At 49.8% G+C, this 21,375-nt stretch overlaps 1 protein-coding gene across 7 annotated transcripts in view; it reads left to right on the plus strand.

Moving 5' to 3' along the window:
* The window catches only part of SCMH1 (Scm polycomb group protein homolog 1), a 76,876-nt gene that overhangs the window by 4,115 nt on the left and 51,386 nt on the right, over window positions 1-21,375 (plus strand). For 4 of the 7 annotated variants that reach the window (XM_054086254.1, XM_054086259.1, XM_054086258.1 and 1 more), the window contains exons 2-3: window positions 15,384-15,490; window positions 19,272-19,356. In XM_054086254.1, the coding sequence (XP_053942229.1) occupies window positions 19,332-19,356 (25 nt within the window). In that variant the 5' untranslated portion in view covers window positions 15,384-15,490; window positions 19,272-19,331. Of the gene's footprint in view, window positions 1-3,564; window positions 3,921-15,383; window positions 15,491-19,271; window positions 19,357-21,375 lie in introns of those variants that run through there. The other 3 variants (XM_054086255.1, XM_054086256.1, XM_054086257.1) reach the window with 3 other exon arrangements.

Consider the following 21,375-nt stretch of genomic DNA (forward strand, 5'->3'; position numbering starts at 1 on the left):
CCTCCCTGCCTTTTGTCCTTTTCTTTTTCTTGGCTGCAACTGGAATCCAGTTTGTGATGAGACAAGCAGATTTTGAATCGTTTACTTGTGTGTGTATGTTTGAAAAGTTTCCCAATGAGATGGCTGGGGGGGCATCCAGGAGTGATGAAGCATTGAGGACAGAGAAGCTCCAGCTGCCAGCTTCTTTCGCAGAGTGGTTAATCTCCTGCATGTGTGTGTATTTTAGATAATTCAGAAACATGCCAAGGTGAAACCCATCCCCACCATTAAATTCTCAGGGCAGTGGAACTATAACACTGAAGCCTCCTTCACCCTGGTGGGATGTGCACTCCAAGGTCTGTAATGTGGACAAGTTTTCATCCTCCTTTATTTGCAGGGTTGTGGGATCCAGTCCTAAAGGGAAATGCTTTACATAGATATATATTTGTAAGGGACTGCTTTCTTAAAGTGGAGACTTTTATCAAGTGCTTGCTCAGTGTTTAAAGTGATGATCATAGAATCGTAGTACCGTAGAATAGTTAGGTTTGGAAGAGACCTTAAAGATAATTCAATTCCAACCCCCCTGCCGTGGGCAGGGACATCCCACTGGCTCAGGCTGCCCAAGGCCCCATCCAACCTGGCCTTGAACACCTCCAGGGATGGGGCAGCCACAGTCTCCTTGGGCAACCTGGGCCAGTGTCTCACCACTCTCATAGTGAAGAAGTTCTTCCTAATGTCCAGTCTAAATCTGCCCCTCTCCATTTTATACCCGTTGCCCCTTGTACTATCAGTACAAGCCTTGATGAATAGCCCCTTCCCAGCTTACCCCTTCAGGTACTGGAAGTTCACTATAAGATCTCCTCTGAGCCTTCTCTTCTCCAGGCTGAACAACTCCCAACTCTCTCAGCCTGTCCTTGTAGGGAGCACGCTCCAGCCCTCTGATCATCTTTGTAGCCCTCCTGTGGACCCATTCCAACAGCTCCATCTCCTTCTTACGTTGAGGATTCCAGAACTGGACACAGTATTCCAGATGAGGTCTCACAAGAGAGGGACAGAGGGGCAGAATCCCCTCCCTCGCCCTGCTAGCCACACTTCTTTTGATGCAGCCCAGGATATGGTTTGCCTTCTGGACTGTGAGCGCATGTTGCCAGCTCATGTCAAGCTTCTCATCAACCAGCACCCCCAAGTCCTTCTCTATAGGGCTGCTCTCAATCACGTCATCCCCCATCGTGTACTGAAGACAGGGATTGCCCCAACCCAGGTGCAGGACCTTACCTTTGGCCTTGTTGAACCTCATGAGGTTCTCAGAGGCCCACGTCTCCAGTCTGTCAAGGTCCCTCTGGTTGTTGCAAGTCTGAAAGTAGCAGGAAGCACATGAAATCTTCCATCGGAATCACCAGGCCTCGCTGGGCTTGGAGCAAACAAGGTTCATCCCTGTCTGGTGAGCTGGCGATGTCAAACCATTATTGGTGAGGACACACTGGAGGTCACCACTGTCTCTTGTGTGTGGAGCTGTGCCCTTTGCTGGTTGACCTGCACAGCAGTCCCCATCAATAGGAAATGTCAGAGGTAGCTGTAAGTGTGAGCTCTCACCAAGCAGGAGAGTTCAGCACAGTTCGGTGCAGCCTGGCTGGGGCTGAAAACTTTAATTCCCAGAGATCTCCATCTGCATTAAATTTCCTTAAAAAAAAAACCAACAAAACCAAAAGGACAGAATAATACTTAGCTTTTTCAAAGAGGTTTCTGACAGACAGCCTGCAGCAGATTTAGATGCTGTGATAGGCGGTGTTGCAGCCGGCAGGGTTTGCTCAGCCCCCTGCCAAATGTTTCTGCCACAGCAGCGGGGATTTAAGCAGAGTTTGTGTCTGGGGTTCCGCTCTCGCTGTGCGTGGCCTCGTGGTTTTATGCAGACTCATCCTGAGCAGAGGTTGGAGAACTTGGCTGTGAGCTGAAAGAAAAGATAAGCTTATGTCCGTTTTGCTGCCTCCGCAGTTTGCACGGCAGCCTCGTCCAGCAGGGCAGATGGACGGGGTGGTGTCTCGAGCTGCTGGCTACCAGCAGTCGTCTTCCCGAGGTCTGGCTTTACCGGCAGTGATCAGTCACCCATGCAGCTCCGCTGTCTGATAGGTCAGCGGTGATTGGACACGCAGAGAGGAGAGCAGTTATGAGTGCATGTGGCCATTCCCAACACAAGGGAGCTGATGCCAGTGTTCAGTGCAGGACTGTTTGTTTCCCCTGGGACAGCCTTCTGCTTCTGGAATACATCCAAAGGCCCATCACTATGAGACAGATGTTGAGGGACTAGAGTGCATCTGGAGAAGGGCAACAAAGCTAGTGAAGGGTCTGGAGAGCAAGGGTTATGAGGAGCGGTTGAGAGACCCGGGGTTGTTTAGCCTGAAGAAAAGGAGGCTGACAGGAGACCTCATCACTGTCTACAACTGCCCGAAAGGAGGTTGTGGTGAGGTGTGTGCAGGTCTGTTTTCCCAAGTGACAGGTGATGGGACAAGAAGAAGTGGCCTCAAGTTGGGGCAGGTTCAAATTGGACCCCAGGAAAGATTTCTTCCCTGAAAGGGTTCTCAGGCACTGGCAGAGGCTGCCCAGGGAGGTGGTGGACTCCTCAGGTGTTTAAAAGACAGGTAGATGAAGTGCTCAGGGATGATTTAGTAGCAGACAGGTATGGTTGGGCTTGTTGATCTCAAAGGTCTTTTCTAACCTAGCAATTCTATTATTCTATGAAACCTCTGCAGTCCTTGCTCAGAAGGTTTTTTCTGTGTTGTAAAGCAAATGATGTTAGCACCAGTCAGTAGCCTCCCTCCTGTTGGAGGTTCCTCCTCCCAGCCAACATGCTCTGCGTTACCCAGCTTCCATGAGTCCTGTTTTCCAGACTGACACTGCAAACAGCCCCAAAACTTCGCTATGGCTCGGTTTGTTTTTAACAATGGAAACCATGGGGTTAGATGCCAGTGGAAATCTGTGAAGCTCCGTCCTTGCACATTGAGAAACATGCGATTCCTTGCCCCATCTGGCCCTTCCAGCCTTGCATCGGACACTGTGGCAGGACCTCGCTCCTGGATAGTGTGGTGAGGAAGCAAGTTTGGTTCACACATTGCTGGAGTTGCAGCTGCTGCGGTTTGCTTGATGTGTGGTGGACAGACGCACCCTCCCGAGCTCCCCCAGGGTACTGCTGGTGTGTGGCTCCAGAGGAAGGTCCTGCTGGGAAAAGCGGTTGCTTTCCAGCAAGGAATTTATGTCTGTGAGAGAGCTGGAGGACGCTTGTGCAGTTTCTTTCAGCTCGGCGTTGGCAGAGCTGGGTGGAAAGCCCAGCATTGCTTTGGCCTGCGAGCCAGGGTCTCTTCGGATGCACTGTGCGATTGCTGTGCCCGCTTGGAAATGGCAGAGCTGCAATGCCTGCCGTGAGCCAGAGCTGGTTTCTGTCCTCCCTGACCTCCCCTTGCTTGGCGGCCGCACCTCATTCCCTACTCCTGGGCCTCTCTTCTCTTCCCTTTTCCAAGTAAGCCCCTGCCTCCTCCCACTGCGCTAAGCCCTCTCCGCCTACGTTTGAAGCGGTGGGACGCGTGTCCAGCTGCGTCTCCGGCAAGCAGGGGGGTGGCCTCTGTTCCCTCTCCGCTCCCTCCTGGCTGTTGAGCTCCGAGAGCCTCCCTGGGCTGCTTGCCAGAGGCTGCCTGCCCTCCTCTTGTTCCCTGCAGCCACCGGAGAGGCCAGCGGAGCCCTTAGGAAGCCGTGCCGGGCTGCACACGCGTCGTGGGGAGACGGGGACAAGCGGCACTTCTCCGCAGCAAGAACCCAGGCTTGGGTTTGGCTCCCGGTGGCATAAAACGCCGTCCACACCATGCTGCTTTTTGTCCTTTAAACCAGCCGGTCTGCAGAGGTGACAGCAAGAGGGTGAGGTTAGCTCTTCGAACCGGGATCGAACGCACCAGGTGGGCTCTGCAGTGGGTTAGACGTTGCCTGGTTGCTGCTTCCCTCCCGCGCCTCCCTGCTCCCCTCTTTTGCGAGAACGTGGCCTTTTCCTGCAAAGCAGCACATGTAAGGTAGGAGCAATTTCTGCCCGAGGCGCACAGGGTGTTACTTCAATGACGGCAGAAGAGCTGACGGAGTCTGCTCTGGACCGAGGAGGAAGTTGCACCAATTCCACTTTCTAAAAATAAGCCGAGCAAACGTCCCCGCAGCCCAGCGGCTGCCGCGCTCTGTACACTGAGCTCCTTTGCTTTTTATATTTGTCTTTTTCTGGTGATTTTACAAAAAAAAAAGGTGCTACATTCTGTCAAAATCTTGCAGCAGGGGTGCAGTCAGAGAGGAGCGTATGGAGGAAGGCTGGATTGTTTCAGTGTTTCTGAAGTGACCTTGAAGCATTACAGAGACACAGGGTTTCCTAGATGTTTCTCTAAGCTGTTCTTTAAGATTTCCGATGATGGTGACTCAGCCTCCCCTCTGCATTCTGGTGTCTGACTGCTTGGATGATTTCAGGAGCTTTGCTTGATTTTGGGCTGGTGTTGCTGTACTCTAACATCATTTTGCAGTTTCACCCTCTCTCTGTCTGGCTTCCAAAGAGAAGAAATGTTCCATCAATGTCAAAGCTATCATTTGTGTAAGGTTTGATCTTCCTCTCTACCTTCCCTTCGGTGCTCAGAGCGTGTCTGCAGGCTCTTGTGTGCTGCTGTGTATTTAATTACACATGTGTGTGGCCGCCGGGAAGCCCAGTCCTGACTCCTTGTGTTGTCTTGGTTGTAAGGAACAGTCCCTGATCTGTGCTGATGTCAGTGGAAATACAGTGCTTGAGGTGACATGTGTGTTATCAAAATGGTATATCATGAATTCCCCAGTTGTCTCAGACTTGTACAGCAAAATGCGCATCTGAACAGCTCTGGAGTTTGCGGTTAGTGATGGATTCTATAAAAACCAACACGTTGATGTTAAAAGTTACTTTAAAACATGATCTAGAGACACTGCTGACTGAACTGTTGCTCAGTAGGAAGGAGCAGAATTTTGTTCTCTGTCATAGGGTGGGGTTTTTTCTCCTTTGCTTGGAGTTGAACGTTATACGAAACGTGTATTTGCTGTGGAAGTTCACATTTGCTGTGATTTCCCACCCCTGCCCATGGGTCTTCTGAAGAACTTCAAGGCGTTAATCGTAACGTTTCTTCATTTCAGTCATTGATGCGAATGTTGCAATGCATTTCAGGGAGAGATCAACAGTTGCAATAGGCTGTGATAGATTTATTTATTTATCTATATTATTATTATAATTAATAGTGGTGGGGGGAAAAGTGCTGCAGTGCTCTCCAGTTCTTGCCTGCAGTGGGAGCTGCTGCCTCCTAAGCCCGGGTGGGCTGGGGTGGGCTGCTGGCTGTAAAACGGTAACGATGCTGTAGCGCTCTGCGTTGTGTGAAGATCGCTGTAACACAGTTCTCCCACTTCCACACTGTATTTCATAGCCACAGGTATCTGCTAATTGTTATCTCTGGGGTTCATGTTTTCCTGGGTTGGTTTTACACTGGCAGTGTGCAACTGTTCCTGCACCCCAGGGAGAGAAACTGCACCCACAACTGTGCACGCTGCCTTCAGTGCCTGAAAGCCATTGCCACTGCAGTTTTTAGTCTCATCTTGTATTAAACCTCATCATTTTATTTCCAGCTTGCTTCTGCAGATGAGACTTTTCACTATCACGTTTACCTCAAGCACATTCGTGTGTCAGGCAGTTGTTTGAACACTTCTGGTGCCTGGAAGGCTCTGCAGTCTGATCGGAAACGCTCCTGCACACGTGCGTACGCTGGCTCTCCGGATCTGCCAGCTTGGGGAAGGGTATGGTGGAAAGCCACCCTCCCTGCACTCTGCTGGTGGCAGCCCAGCATGGGGCAGCCTCCTAGCTGGTGTTTGGCCGGCAGCAGAGTACTGTCCTAGAGTTTCTGGTGTCTGGCGAGCTTGTGCGTGTGTGCAGAAAGTCCATGAGACATCCTTGTCATCAGCTCCCATCCCAAGTTGTATGTCAGACTCGTAAAGAAACAAACTGTTGAGGTAGTGCAACATCATTAAGAGATAATTTCAGGTGGAGTCTAACGGAGTGTGGGCTGTGGATGGAGGACTGAAAGCTCTGCTGCAAGTGATGTGCTGTCAGCCCCCAGAGGCAAGGGTTTGTGTCAATCTGCAGCCGAGTTAGTAGTTCTTACTAGTTCAGCAAATGGGATACATGGCTCTCATGTTGTTCCCTGGGTGGTAGAAGTTCACATCTTTCAGATTCTGGTGCTGTCCGTATTTCTGTCCCTGTGTGCAGATTGCCCAGTAAAGCACCTTTTGTTTCTGTAGCAGAACATCCACTGTAATTCCTGCCAAGTACAGTTGACAGGAGATATCCAGAAGACATTGGTGACTGATTGCAAGAAGTATCAGCTCAAATCAGTAAGGCCACCACCTCGCTGCATGCCTGGAGCTCTTAACTCTTACCACAGCGCAGTAAACCCTGGCAGACACCAATCTTCCTGGTTTGTCACTTGTCTCCAGAAGTGAGTTCATGGAATCATAGGACGGTTTGGGTCGGAAGGGAGCTTAAAGCCCATCCAGTTCCAGCAGGAACACCTCCCACAGGATCAGGGGCTCCAAGCCCCATCCAACCTAGCCTTGAACCTCTCCAGGGATGGAGCAGCCACCACTGCTCTGGGCAACCTGGGCCAGGGCCTCCCCACCCTCACAGCAAAACATTTCTTCCTAAGATCTCATCTCCATCTCCCCTCTTTCAGCTCCAAATCGTTCTCTCTGCATCCTCTCCCTGCATTCCCTCATGCAGAGTCCCTCCCCAGCTTTCCTGGAGCCCCTTTCAGTCCTGGAAGCTGCTCTAAGGTCTCCCTGGAGCCTTCTCTTCTCCAGGCTGAACAACCCCAACTCTCTCAGCCTGTCCTCATACAGGACATTCTCCAGCCCTCACATCATCTCCGTGCCTCCTCCGAATGGGTTTTGGGTGGCTGTACAGTGCCACACGATCTGCAGGGTGGCAGGAGGTGACTCACTGTGACTCGCCTGTGCCCCAGACAGGGCAGGAAGAGCTGATTCCACTTGGGCATTATCCCTGCACTGTAAATCTGGGCAGTCTTGCTGTTGTTCCAGCCTAATGGGGAGGCTGAGGGATGGTTTAGTTATCTTGGCTTATTTTTCATCACCACAGTCTTTGCTTTTGTCTAGTACATTGCTGGCACAACCTCCAGTTGTGCATGTGGTGGTCACACCACCGTCCCTGAGCAGAGCACTCGGTCTGTCCTGGGCCTGTCCGGTTACTTATTGTCAGCTAGAAACTCAGTAAATACCCTGTGATATTTTCTGGCTTTACAAGCTGTACGGAATGTCCAGCAGGTACTTTACATCAGCTCTGTAAGAGAGGCGGTGGTTTCCTTCCCTCTTGGCAGGCCCTGAGCAGACATTCCCAGCTGCAGGGTGGACTTGTGGTCCCGGAGTTGCTTTTTCCACATTGGCATCTACCGCATGTACGAGTTGTTGCCAAAGTAAGAGATTTCATCGTGTCTTGTACTGACAGCAGTGGGGAGGCTTCACAATATATTTCTTCATTTTCCAAACTCTCGGCCCTTCAGGAATGCAGAGCAGCTCAATGACTGTATCTGCATAACTAACGGCAATCTGTCCAGGGCTTCTTGCAGGAACTGCCTGGCAATTTTTCCTCTCTGAGAGCAATTCTCTTGTGATAATATTTCTGTGTCTGACTGGATTACTCTTTCTTTTCGTATTAAAATTTACGGAAGTTTTGATAGGCACTTGCTAGGATTTCTTTGTATCCAGACTTTGCAGCCTGTAGAGGATATTTCACCTGTTTGAATAGATCCACAGTTTCGGCTCTGGGGATTTTAGCTCCTTAAGTCACAAGCAAGACCAGAGTCTCTTTTATCCAGAGACATGGATAAAAATAGAAAGCAGTAATTAATACCCGTCCTCCCTGAGCCTGGCTCTCCCAGTGTCTCTTGACATGTAGCACTGCTGCAATTTCCTTTCCTTCTCCTAAGAAACAAATGAATTAATATATCTCAACAGGAACAAGAAAATAAACCTAGATGCTTGCTGCCTGCCCCAGCCGTTCCTCTCGGTGTGCCCTGAGTCTCTGTGAGCTCTCTCCTCCCGGGCAGGCGGCTGGGCTGTTGGAGGCTGAGCAGCATCAGGAGTGGCACAGCCTCTTCCTTTGCCCTCGGACATCGCTCCTGCCCTCTTGGAAGGTTTTATTTCATAGTCTCCAAGCAGCAGAGACCGATTCCTCTTAAACTTTAGCAGGGTTGACTCCAGGTTTGTGTGGCTCCCCTCCGTAGCGGAGTGGTTCAAGTGTATATTTTCATTCCTCTTGCAGATGGGGCTGATTTGTAAGAACTTCTTCTATTCTGTCCCCTGTTTGCACAAGAAGAATCAGCTGCTGGGAGTGTGGGGATGGAAGAGCTTGGCTCTGAATCGGCTGTAGTGCTTGGCAGGGGAGAGCGGGAGTTTTGTCACTATTGCGATAAATATACTGAGGGGATCGTCTCACCTTGTCTGCCCTGAGAAAACAGATTCAAGAGGGCGCGGAGAGTTGTGTTTGGGAGATCTAGGAAGGTTTGCTGTGTAGATACTGTTAGGGACAGGGTTTTGTGTACGATATGTGAAGAACTCACCCCTGACTGTGGGTCACAGCCGCTCCAATACTGCTTGCCGGGAGGGATGGGACTGTGCTGGTGCTGGATCCCAGGAGGTGAGGAAATACTGAACTCCAGGGGAGGTGCTGGATGGGGGAGCAGAGCACCTTAAGCACTCTGATTGCTTAGGAATTGCTTTGATACCATGTGGGGTTAGGAATGGAAGTTTATCCTGTGTTTTTTTGCAAGGGCTATTTCTGAGCATTCTATTGAAGTGTTAGGATCGGTTACAGAAGGAAAGCAAAAGGCAGGAAAATGCAATTCTAGATGTGTGGAAGTGTCATTGTCTCCTTAGCTCGTTAGGGAATGGTGGTTTTGTCCCTTGCCTTTCCCTCAGGGATGGGTTGCTCTCTGCTCCCTGAGCAATCATCTACCTGTATGCTGTTCCAGTGAGAACAGCCTTGCCCTATGTGTCCATCCCTGGGGAGCAGCCTCCTCCTTGTGCTGGAGGGCTCACAAGATGCAGGGAAGCGAAAGGGACTGGGTCATCTCCTTCCCCTCTCTTTCCAGGGCTTTCCTCATTTACATTTCTGTTGTGTCTCCTGATTACCATCCCTTTGGTTTTTCATTCGCCCTCAAGCTGCCTTTCCCTGCTCTTGGTCTCCTGAGGATGTTATGCTGAAATGTTATCAAACTTACATTCCTAGAAATAGTTAACGTGGAGTCTTCTTCCAGGAGCTCTCAGATCCAGCTGGCAGCAGCAAAGTACAGTCTGGTGTGACATTTCCAACAGAGACACAACTGGAAGTCAGACCTTTCTTTCTGGATTCCCTTCTGTTTCCCCTCACTAGGGACGTGGGTGTATATGATCTTCCTGGAGTTAATGCTCATTCATTTCGTTAAATAATATTACAAATCATGTATCTATTTACCCATCAGATTCTTCTTTCCTGTATCTCCCGTCCCATAAAAGGCTTAGTTTTTAATGAGAACCAGTCCAGCAGAGAGTAAGCGTGAGGTTGAAGAAACAGGTTTTTTTTGTGGAATATTTGTACTGGGAATATGTGTACTGAAGAGTTTACACGCTGGGGCACATTTTGAGGCCATGGACATCATGTGTGTAATTGTCAGCTGGAAAAGCACACATGAGGGGTGTTGGATTAGCACGTCGAGTGTCTGGATGAGAAGGTTGCTCCTCTGTTACAGCCTGGTGATGATACAGAAACCACGTGCTGATTTTTTTTTTTATCTACTTCTGTTTAAATTCTTATTTAAAGGCTTTGAAGCATCCTATTGTGCGGTTTTGTATGGAGTGACTTTGTAACCATCATGAGCAGAATCCCATTTCAAGATCTTCTGTGAGCCATCTGCTTTCAACAATAGTTTCTGGATCTGGCACGTGGCTCCCTGTGGGTTAGAACAGCCACATCACTGCAAAACTTTATACCGGTGTCCGTTTGGCCTCCTCCGCAGGCTGGGTGCACCCTCGTGGTGTGTTGGACCCTGCTTTCAGCATGTGCCTTCACACTTGGCCCCAGGTGATGGGCAATGTGTGACCCAGCACAGAGTGTGTTGGGGTGCACCGTGTCTCTGCGCCTTTCTGTGCTCCCAGGATTGCTTTGGAAGGAAACCCAGGGATGCGAGGAACTGGCATGTGGCCTGGGTCCCTGCACCAGTGTCAAAGCATGGTCAGGATACACTGAGGTCAGGACTCCAGCGCCATGCATGGGATAAATTTTCTCCTCTACTTCAAGGTGACCCCTTGTGTGCTGAATGTTGAGAGCACTGGCAGGGCACACCAGAAGGCTTCTGCTGCTGTAGCCCAAGCCTTTCCTCTTCTAAAGGCAGAAGACTTTAACTTTTGGCTATGTGAGTCCTGACAGTGAATAGTTCAGGAGCAAATATCACCCTACAGTGCACAGATTCAGTTCCTTGCTTTGGCACGTTCCTCCAGTATGACACTTGGTAAGTCCATATGTCCCTGTTTTTCTCTACGTGCAAGGTGTCTCACCTGTCCAAAAGTTGGTTATCTGTGTTGATTTCTGTTGGAGTGCATCTGGAAGAGCTGCTCTGGAGGTGGAGGGGTGGTGTGGGTCAAAAGTGTCTCTGCTTAACACTAAGAAACAGAGACCTGCTGCTGCTCCCAAAGCTCCAGCAGAACAGTTATAGTGAGCCATGCTCTTGGTGGCCTCATTCCCATTGGGCTGTGGGAGATGGACGTTGCTCACCCAAGGAGAAACAACAGCGACACAGAGTCTGAAATTTGGTTCGGAGCAGGACCAGTCATTATGGGATCTGCTGAAATACTTCTGGAGCATAATGAAGCTGCTGAGCCCCAGCTGCACTGACAGGGGTTTGGTTTGGTATGGCTGATTCACTTCAGCCTGCGTCACATTAGCCAGTCTCCATGATGGGCCATTCCTTGTCTCCCTGGCAGTGGAAGGCAGTCCAGATCTCTCCAAGCGTTGAAGGCAGTGCTGCCTCCGGGAGGAGCAACACAGGATCCTCTGCTTGACTTTTATTCCTGCCCAGCGCAGGGGTTTGGAATCTTTAAGGTCCCTTCCACCCTGAACCATTCCGCGATTCTGTGTTGTCTGGCATAGGGAGGGCTTACGTTTGCAAGGTCTTCTTTCTATTTGTGAGTGTGGGTTTTGGTCTGAAAACAAAAGCAGTCCTGAGGTTCCAGCAGCGTGTGGGTTTCTTACAGCAGTCAACCCCCATCTCTCTAACAAGGATGTCCAGCTCGTCGGTAAAAAAGTCTGTACTGAGGAGATTGAACGTGTTAAGGCACTTCCTTTCAGCAGGCTCAAGCCAGACTATCTCACCTAACTTTCTTTTGAAGCCCCTTCCTCTCTCTTGGTTATCCTGTTCCTGAGCCAAATGTAGTTTTTATTGCAACCCCTCTGTCTTCGTAGAGAGCAAGGTCTGCTTGTGGTGAGACACAGCAAGATGATTCTATTTTGAGCCAAAGCCCATGCTGGGATTTTTTCTGAGAGAGAAGGAAACCTTTATTGGAATCCTGCAAGGTTTTATTTCATTTCCTCTGCAGTATGAGAGGTTGTGACTCCTACAGTTCCCTCGCGGTGGTGAGTGATTCTTTCTAGTGATCCCTGTTTTCACCCTTTTCCTGAGCCCTTGACTTTCTCTTGGGCTCAACTCAGCGGTGTCTGATGATCCGACTGTCATTTGCTGGGAGGTTGGCCCGGCTTCTTTTCCCTTCAGCCCAACGGTGTTTCAAAGGAAGTTATAAAGCTGATATTTTCATTGTAGAGACATGGTCTATCCAAGTGTTTTGCATGTTTTTGTTTCTCTTAAAACTTGTTCTCCCCCAAGATTTGGCTCAGGGGCTAAGGCAGTGAGTGTGTTGCTCATGATCACATCTTGCAGACACCTCAGTGCCTTCACATCTTTAACAAGAATGTGTTTCTGAAGAGCCCGTTGTGATGTCTGGAGTTTATCAGCCCGCTTCATTCATGGTAAGAAGATAAAATTAGTTCCAGAGAGAGAGAGATGTTGGAAAGACGCAAAATCCTTCTGGTAAGAGAGGAGTAATGGTTTGCAGCCATCAGATACTTCAAATCACACAAGGGGATCAGCACTCCAGATGGAAATACCAGTGCTCATTGTTAGTGTTTCTTTGAAAGATTTCCTGGTATGAAGGTATGGACCTTCGAGAGCTGACAGGGAGAGAGGTTTCAGAGGTGCTGTGGCTCTCTGTCAGCCTTTGTCCAGAGCTGCCAAAACACAGCTTTGCACAGAGAAGAAATAAAGGTCAGGTCTTGTCCAGGAGGACGGTAACAGGAAGGGGGAAGGAAATAAGTAAACCGCTCGGTGAGGATCAATTCTGAGTTGGCTCTTCAAAACTTGTGGCTTCTCACTCGTGAAAGAGTTGCCTTCAGGCCCTGAGTAAGCGTTTGTCATTGCATTTTTGTGCTCCGTGTCAGTGTGGCTGGCTCGGAGGAGGCTGGGGTTCAGGCGTTGCTCAGAGCTGTCTGCTGGTCATGGCTCCTGCCCTGTCAGCTGGTCCTCCAGATCCTGCTTTAAGGAGGGGAAACCATTATTTTAGACCAGCAGAAGTGATGGTGTCTGCGGGTCAGATGGGAATCTGAGGAGCCGAGTACAGTGTGAAAACCAGAGGAGATGGGAAGTGTTTCACATCATGGCTCGGTGCCTAGTTTTCTGACCAAGTCAGGATGTAACTGGCTGCTCCTCTGTAACCCATGGTGCACGTGTAGGCTTCCAGAGAAGCATGGAAATAGGACCTGGCACAGCCAGAGCCTCCAGCTGGGAAGCTGGAATGACAGCGTTGCCGTCAACCTTGACGGGCAGGAACTAGTAATACTGCCATCATTTTTATCGTCTGGAGTATTGTGTCCGGTTCTGGTATCAACATAACAAGGATATGAAACTGTTGGAACAGGTCCAGATGAGACCACGGTGATGATCTGAGGGCTGGAGAACCTCTGCTATGAGAACAGGCTGAAAGAGTTCAGCCTGGAGAAGAGAAGGCTTTGGAGAGACCTTAGAGCAGCTTCCAGTACTGAAAAGGGGCTCCAGAAAAGCTGGAGAGGGGGGGTTTACAAGGGCCCAGTGTGATAGGATGAGGGGGAGTGATTTTAAATTGGAAGGGGGAAGATTTAGGTGAGACATTAGGAAGAAATTCTTCACGATGAGGATGGGGAGGCCCTGGCCCAGGTTGCCCAGAGCAGTGGTGGCTGCCCCAGCCCTGGAGGTGCTCAAGGTCAGGTTGGATGGGGCTTTGATCACCCTGATCCAGTGGGAGGTGTCCCTGCCCATGGTAGGAGGGTGGAACTGGATGGGCTTTGAGGTCCCTTCCAACCGAAACCTTTCTATGATTCCCAGGGGAATTTGTCAGGGATAGCTCTATTATTGGAAATGGTGGTAGTGTTTAATGGAAAGATGCCCTTGAAGGAAAGCTCAGTGGAAGCAGAGGTTCTATGGAAGGGATTTTCTTCAGCCGGACTGGTCAGGGTGCTGAAGACCCAAGCTTTTGTGGGCAAAAAATCAATGACTGCAGGCATTCTGTGTTATGGGAAACCATCAGGATTCCCTTGTTGCTGTCCCATGGGATTTCCTAGAAGCGTCATTCTCACACTTCTCTGTCGATGTGCATATGCAGCGTTTTCTTTTTTTCCACCATCCCAATCTGCAGGGAGTGCATCCGACCTAATAAAACTATTTTTCAGCTTCGCTGCTGGTAGTTTTCTTCCTCTTCTTTCTGAAAACATCTTGCCTGCTGGCAACAGCATTGTCCAAAGAGGTTTGACACTTGGGACGCTGCCAACACCGCTTCAGTTCCTCTTTCAATCGGACCTGGCAGTGCTGGGAGCCGACCTGGCCTCCATCCCGAGGCTCCCCATAATCTTCCTTGGATAATAGGAAGTCCAAACAACCCCAGGAAATAATTCAGATGTGAGTGGTGCCTTTCGTGGAATAAAGAAGTGCTTAGAGGAGACATTAAGAACCCCAGCTTTCACTCTTTTCATAATTATGCACACTGAGGGAGTGGAGGCTTTGTAGATAAAGCGATTACACGCATCTTATGGGGTCTGGGTTGCTGTGACGGTGTCTTCCAGCAGCATTTTCCCACTTTTTGTTTTACTGACGTTGCAGTAGCAACATTGAGTGGAAGAGCATTGCAGAACAGGCTGCCCGATAGCCTGGAAGGTCCCTTCCAGTCTGGCACAGGTAAATTGAATCGTTCTCCCCTTAGGGATGCTAAGGATGAACTTTTGGAAGGGCCTGTTGGTAAGAGCAGGGGGCAGAATTTAATTAGATTGAGATGCGGTTCAACAACCTTTGTGGCTGACAGAGAGTGGCAGTCTGAGTTTGGGACACCCTGGGATGCTCTTCCCAGCCGCAGCTGCCTCTGAGCTGCTTTGGTTTTGAACGAGAAAATGGAAAATACATCTGAGGTGTAAATCTTAGTGTAAACCAGTGCAGGAGGCACCAGGGTGCAAACAAAACCACCTGTCAAGCTGGTGTCCTGCCTTTGGCTGTGTCTCAGTGCCAGCAGCCTGGCAGGAGGGCGACAGCTCGGCTTTTCCTTGCCAAACTGCAGCATAACATGTTGTGGAGGGCAGGATTTGGCTGCATATCCTGTCGCCCAATCGGCTTTCCCTTGCGGCGTGAGTACCCCTGTCCTGTGCCTGTCAGACTTCGGCACAGTTAGAAACACGGGGTTGCTGTTGAATATCATTATCTTTTTCTACTGTTACAAGTTTACTTGTCTGGATAATTTCCTCCGTGAGGAAGCTGCGTGGTCTTAGTTTACAATAAACAAAATTTCCTTCCTCCTAGTGTATTATGGGTTTTATTCAGTGTTACAGTTTAGCCCTGCTACACTGTGGACGGGATAATTTGGAGTCTCCAATCTGCTCCCTTGATGCTATTCCGTATCTTAGATGCCTCTCCTGTGGCGCCTCTCCTTTTTATTAATAATCAGGTCTCATCTTTTAAATCCTTTATGCGCTAGTTTCATGTTACAAGAGCTGCACTAGTTTTTATCGACTCAGTTGATGTGATCTTGCTCCAATCAAAGGTGTTTAACGGTTGCCATCCCGCGTACTTAGTGTGAGTTGAACTTCAGTTCTGTCAAGTTCTGCGCTGCTTTGCTATGGCAAGTGGGAATGTTTGTTGCAGCTGCCTTTAAACTTAAATTTGGATGTTTTAAATGAATTAAATATGAACATGAATAATGCAACTGGTAACCCAGCCTTTCTGCAATTAAATGCAAACTTTTTCGTTTTGTCTCTGTGCTCTCAGGTTTCGAGATGCCGCAGTGTCTGTGCTGACTTTGCTGGCTTGTAGGAATGATGGGGAACTAAAGCCCACGACAGTGCTGTGGAGCCGCTGGCACTTCTGACACCTCAGTGAGTTGAAGTTGTCTGAAATTGTGGGAAAGGCACTTCATCTACTACAAAAGGCAGCAGCCTGTTGCCCTTTTTAGAATTTAAGGTTGCATCCTGCTGAGATGAATTTGCACATTGATCTGTCTTTTCCATCCCTGGAGGTGTTCAAGGCCAGATTGGATGGAGCTTTGATCACCCTGATCCAGTGGGAGGTGTCCCTGCCCATGGCAGGGGGTGGAACTTCATGGGCTTTGAGGATCCTTCCAACCCAAACCATTCCATGATTCTATGATTCTTTCAGAGTATGGATTCTGGAAACCAACACCACATAAAACTGTGGTCTGTGTTTGCGAGGTTATCTTGATATCCACAAGCATGAGTGATATGGCTTCAGAAAAAGAGGGGAGGTCTGTATCTGGTGTGCAGTTTTGTGCAAGAGTCGGGTTCTGGAGATGGAGCATTGCAGTATGGGCTGGATTCTGTAAATCACAAGTGATATATTTGATGCAAAAATAACGTTGTGTCCTCCATGTCATTGACCCAGCCAACAGGTTCTCATCAGGGACATGTTTGTGTAGAAGGCTGGTCAGGAAGATCAGTCTGGGAGGACAGTCCATTCTTTCCCCTTGGATACCAAACCGTAGCTTCCGCTATTTATTACTTTAAGACTTTTTTTTTTTTAACTTCTCAGCCCCTGAACAGTGTGAAGCCCGTGTAGATACGTAATATGTTTCTCCTGGTCCTGCTTGCCTGTGCTGCCCTTCCCTTCCTTCTCTTTAGACTGAAGTTTGTCTTCATCACTGGGGCGTTTCAGGCTTGACTAAGCCAATAGCGTGATTCCACTTGCCCTCCAGTAGTTATCACTGAAATAAAACTGCAGAGTGTTTCAGGTTGGAAGGAGCTTTTGGAAGTTGTGTGTTCCAGCCTTGCATGTGGAGCTGGGTAGGCTCTGGAGTCAGAATCAGCCTCGCGGTTGGATTGGGCTGCTTGAGGTGGTGACTGGTGACGCTTGGAGTATCTCCAGGGATGGGGATTTTACAGCTTCTCTAGGCAAATATAGAATGAAATCACATCCAGGAGGAATTGCCAGTTCCCAAGCCCTGTGTTAGTAACGCCCACCTTGTACCAGTTCCAGGGGGGCTGGAGTGCATGGTCTGCATCTCCAGGGCTAAAGAAGAGAGGGCAAGTCCTATCCCTGGGATGTGGTGGGGCTCGTGGCTTGTGTCTGCACTGTGCAGGGCTGTCTGACACTGCACACTGTGGAGTTTGGCTCCTGCTGTTCTCTGGGTGTTCTGTGGCCCTGGAACACACTGGTTATTTTGCATGGTTTTTTTCATTTTTGAGTTATGGCTTTGCAGGATGAAAGCACATGTTGTGGTCCTGCGGTGTGCGAGCGTCCCGGGGTGCTGAGTGCTGCAAAGCCGTGGTGCAGGACTGTGAAGGGTGACAGGAGTCATGCCAGGGCTGTCTCTTTTGGACAGTTTCTTGGAAGTGTGTTTTGGAGCGAGCTGTCCCAGGCTCATGCCCATGTGGCTCTCGGCAGGATAGGAGTCATAGAATCATGGAATCATTGAGGTTCATAAAGCCCTCCAAACTCATCCAGTCCAACTGTCAGCCCAGTCCCACTCTCCCCCTTAAACCATGTACCAAAGTGCCACATCTACAGATCTTTTGAACCCCTCCAGGGATAGAGACTCCACCACGGCCCTGGGCAGCCTCTGCCAGTGCTTCACCATTCTTTTGTTAAAGAAATTGTTCCTAATATCCAATCCAAACCTCCCCTGGCACAACTTGAGGCCATTTCCTCTCATCCCGTCATTTGTTACTTAGGAGAAGAGACCAACACCCACCTCTCAGAGCTGCAGAGAGCAATGAGGTCTCCCCTCAGCCTCCTCCAGACTAAACAGCCCCAGCTCCCTCAGCTGCTCCTCATGAGACGCGTTCTCCAGACCCTTCCCCAGCTCCGTTGCGCTGTGCAGCCTACGTCTATTTCTCCTCCTTTGGGGAAGAGTCACTTCTTCTTCTTTCTAACAGGAGCACCATTTGCAATGTCTCATTCTCTTCCATGCTGAGACATCTTGGATGAGGAACCCCAGCAGCGGGCTGTGAGCTTTACAAGCAGTGAGAGTTCCTTCCCTTGCCATCTGCATGGGGATGAAGGGTGCTGTAGTTCCCCTTCCTCCTGACCCACAGCTTTCTACAAACTATATCTGAGAGGCTCCTACATGGACATGAATTTTCCCTCCAGGTGTTTCTGCAGGGAAGGCTCACACATCCCTGCTGGGTCGGGCTCCAAAGTGCTTGGGCTGAAGTGACTTTTCTCAAGCTGCATGAGTGGCCCAGGGTCCCCGTCCCGTGCCAAGCACGGAGGATTTATGGTTGGCACTTTGGAAAGTCCCACGTCTGGGAGAGTGTGTGGACAGCAGAGGTGTGGAGGTTGCAGTGAACGCTTGTCTGGTGCCTGTTTAACACCTTCCACCCTGGGATTTATGGGTGGGAGGCTTTTCCTGCTGTGACTGTGAGCTTTTAATAAAAATGACCAAAGAAAATTATGAAAAACCGCGTTAAAAGCTGTATATTAGCTTTCAGATCTAGATTACCTTCTGCTATTGCAAGGAAAAGAAACTTTACTCCTTTCACAAGTGTGCACAAACACACACACTGTTTACGAGAGAGGCAATAAGAGGCTACTGTGTACCTGGTGAGCAGGATTAAAAAATACCTATTTTTTTTCCTTTAATATTTAATATTCCTTTAGTTTTTTCCTTCCCAGAGCCTTGCTCAGTGGTGCAAGTGCTGCACATAAAGGCTGTAGTTGGAAGCACTTTTTTCTATAACTTTAAACTCTTCATTTCTCTTGAGTTTGGAAAAAGCCTGGGTTTCAGAATACAAACTCCTTGCCGAGTGGGATCTGTAAATACCCTTCGGCAACTCCGCGTTGCGTCCTGGGACAGCTTCTTCCTCTTGCGTCCTCCAGCCTGACTGCCCCACTGTGAACAAAATGGAGTTATGTTGACACAATTAATCTTTCATTCGTTAGCGTGGTGTCAAAACATGCCTTTACCAGCGTTCCTACGGGCTCAGCCTTTCATGTAGGTATTTTCTGTCAGGGCTTGGCACAGCTCAGTGCGCGCAGGAGGCACTGGGCTCCTTGTACATGTCCGGCACGCGGCTCCCAGGAGCTCCAGTTTTCCCTAACGTTCACTTTTAACAAGAATGCAAATGCTTTTTCTTTTTGGGGACAATCCAGCCAGTTTTCCTCCAAGCAGGAAACAAAAAAATGCAGCGCAACTTGGACACTCACTGCAGCACTAATAGGAAAAATATTCCCTGGGTCATTGTCCAACTCCTCATCCCTCTTCCCCAGAGCTGCTGTGGGCGGTTTGAATCACAAGTGGAGAGCTGGGGATTGCGGTGCTGCTTTGCTGGAGTTAATGTTATGTTTCCATGTGTTTTCTTTCATAAATGTCAGCTCTGCCTCCCTTTGTTGGTGAGCGGGAGCGAACCCCCCTCCCCGCACCCGCGGGACCCACGGCAGAGTTCGCGCCGAGGCTGGCATGTGCTCCTTGCGCACAGTCCTGCCGCTCCCGCTGCCATAAATTTGGACTTGTCCGCATATTGGAGAAAGTCTTGTGGTGTCAGGGGGGTGGAGTGAATTGTCTGTGTGCTGTAGGTGCTCTTCTGTGCAGCCCAAGGTGAAACCCATCTCTCTTTCCCCCCTGCTGTGTGATCAGTTAATGCTGTAGGTGATTCTGTGCTCCAGAATGGGTGAGTTTTCTCATGCTTGTTTCTTTTCTCCTAGACTTCTTCAGTCACCTAAAAGCAAGCCAGTCCCAGGATAAGGACAGCAGCAAGTGATATAATGCGGAAACCAGGCCCTCAGAAAGGTGAGCGGTGCTGCTTGGTGAAGCCAAAGGCCCCGTGGCGAGCTGGTGCGGGCTGAAGGACCGAGTGTAGCACACTGGGAGTGTGGGGGATGCGCTGTTCGCACACTAAAAACGGAGTCGTTCGTGTCTCTGGCTGCATACAGAGAAGTCTTCATCAGTTCAACCCTGAGATGGGCAGAGGAAGAGCCCTCCGTCAGGGGTGAGGGTGCTCTGCGGGGCCTGCGGCACAAACCATCTGCTCGTGCTCCCAGTGGGAGGCAAACTGCTTCTCCACTGGCACAAGCTTCCCCCTTCTAATGAGGCGTGAAACCAAGAACCAGCCTACCTCGTGGAGATGAAATCTGTTACGGATGTTTACCTCTTGCTGCCTGAGTCCCGACTTGCAGCACACACAGCAGCAGCCGCGGTGCTCCAGGCGGCCGTGGGCTGCCCGTGTCCTGCTTACCCCAACAAAACGGATGCAGTCAGGCAAGCTGCCCGCAGCTGAGCTGCTCAGACTCCTTGTGCTTAACAAAAATATTGATTTCCTTTAGTGTTGTGCCATGCGTGTGCGTTCAGTTGGAGTGATCTCATCACACACTCTTTGGAAGATGGGGGCAGGGAGAAGCAGAGAGGATGGAGCATCCTCTGCAGCTCTTTGTTCACATCTGCTACACACTCACAAGGTTTATGGCAGGAGATTTCTATGCTCGATTTCTCTCCTCCCTTTATTTTTTTCAAACGTCTCCTTTTCTTCTCTGGTGGTTCAGCACACAGCAGCATTATCCCCTTCCTAGCACTGCTTGTCCTTTAATGAAGTGAAAATAAATGAAGAAAAGCAGGGAATGGGGGGAGCCTGCTGCGAGGCAGCTGGAGGGCTTGCTAATAAAAGAGGCAGGTTGATTACTCAGCAGCGTGGCCACAGACCGGGCTGGCTGCATTTACCCTCGCACACAGCTTCTCCTCTTGCCTGGTGGAGTGGGGCACCTCCAGCCAGTGTGGCTGTGTGACCTGTGCTGGGAACGCCATCCCATAGGTAGCAGGCGCATCACCTGCATCGTGCACACGTGGGTTTCTGTCCTACTTATGTGCTTTGTTAATAATGCATTGAACTTTTTCTTTATTTGCCTGCAGAAATTCTTGCATTTTCTTTTCCTCTCTGCTGCTTTTTTGGCCTGCTTAATGAGGATTTTTGCATGTTAAAGGTAAAAAGTATAATGTAACTTCACCTGCAGAGTGGGGCGAGAATCTGCTTACAGAGCATGGATGCAATTAGAGTGCTGTCCTGCAGCCTTACCCAGCCCAGGAGGATTTCTTGCTTCTGACTTGAAATACTTTCATAGAATAATAGAATAGTTTGGGTTGGAAGGAACCTCAAAGCCCACCCAGTTCCACCCTGCCATGGGCAGGGACACCACCCACTGGATCAGGGGCTCCAAGCCCCATCCAACCTGGCCTGGAACCCTTCCAGGGATGGGGCAGCCCCCACTGCTCTGGGCAGCCTGGGCCAGGGCCTCCCCACCCTCACAGCAAAACATTTCTTCCTAAGATCTCATCTCCATCTCTCCTCTTTCAGCGCAAAACCGTTCCCCACATCCTGTCCCTGTCCTCCCAGACCAAGAGCCCCTCCCCAGCTTCCCTGGAGCCCCTTTCAGTCCTGGAAGCTGCTCTAAGGTCTCCCCAGAGCCTTCTCTTCTTCAGGCTGAACAAGCCAACTTTGTGTCCTTTATTCTTGCTTTCGTAAGGAGGTGACACAACACCGTACTTCATGGGAATACATTTATAGGAAAGGTGCCCTTCCAGCGTTTTTATTGGCTTGTGTCTCTCCAAGGAGGCTCTTTGGTCAGTGCCTGGTGGTGCTGTGGGCACACTCCATGTGTCTCTTGTGTTCATTTAAGGGATAAATCCTACACACAGTCCTCCTGTCCATTGTATTGAGGAGAACATGTCAGGAAGAGCAGATTGCTTTTGGACCATTAATCTTTTGCAATTTCAGGCATCCTAGGCCCCACCAGGACACTCCAGCAGAGCTCATGGCAT

The sequence above is a fragment of the Cuculus canorus genome, chromosome 22 (genome assembly GCF_017976375.1).
Source record: "Cuculus canorus isolate bCucCan1 chromosome 22, bCucCan1.pri, whole genome shotgun sequence".
NCBI classification, from domain to species: domain Eukaryota; kingdom Metazoa; phylum Chordata; class Aves; order Cuculiformes; family Cuculidae; genus Cuculus; species Cuculus canorus.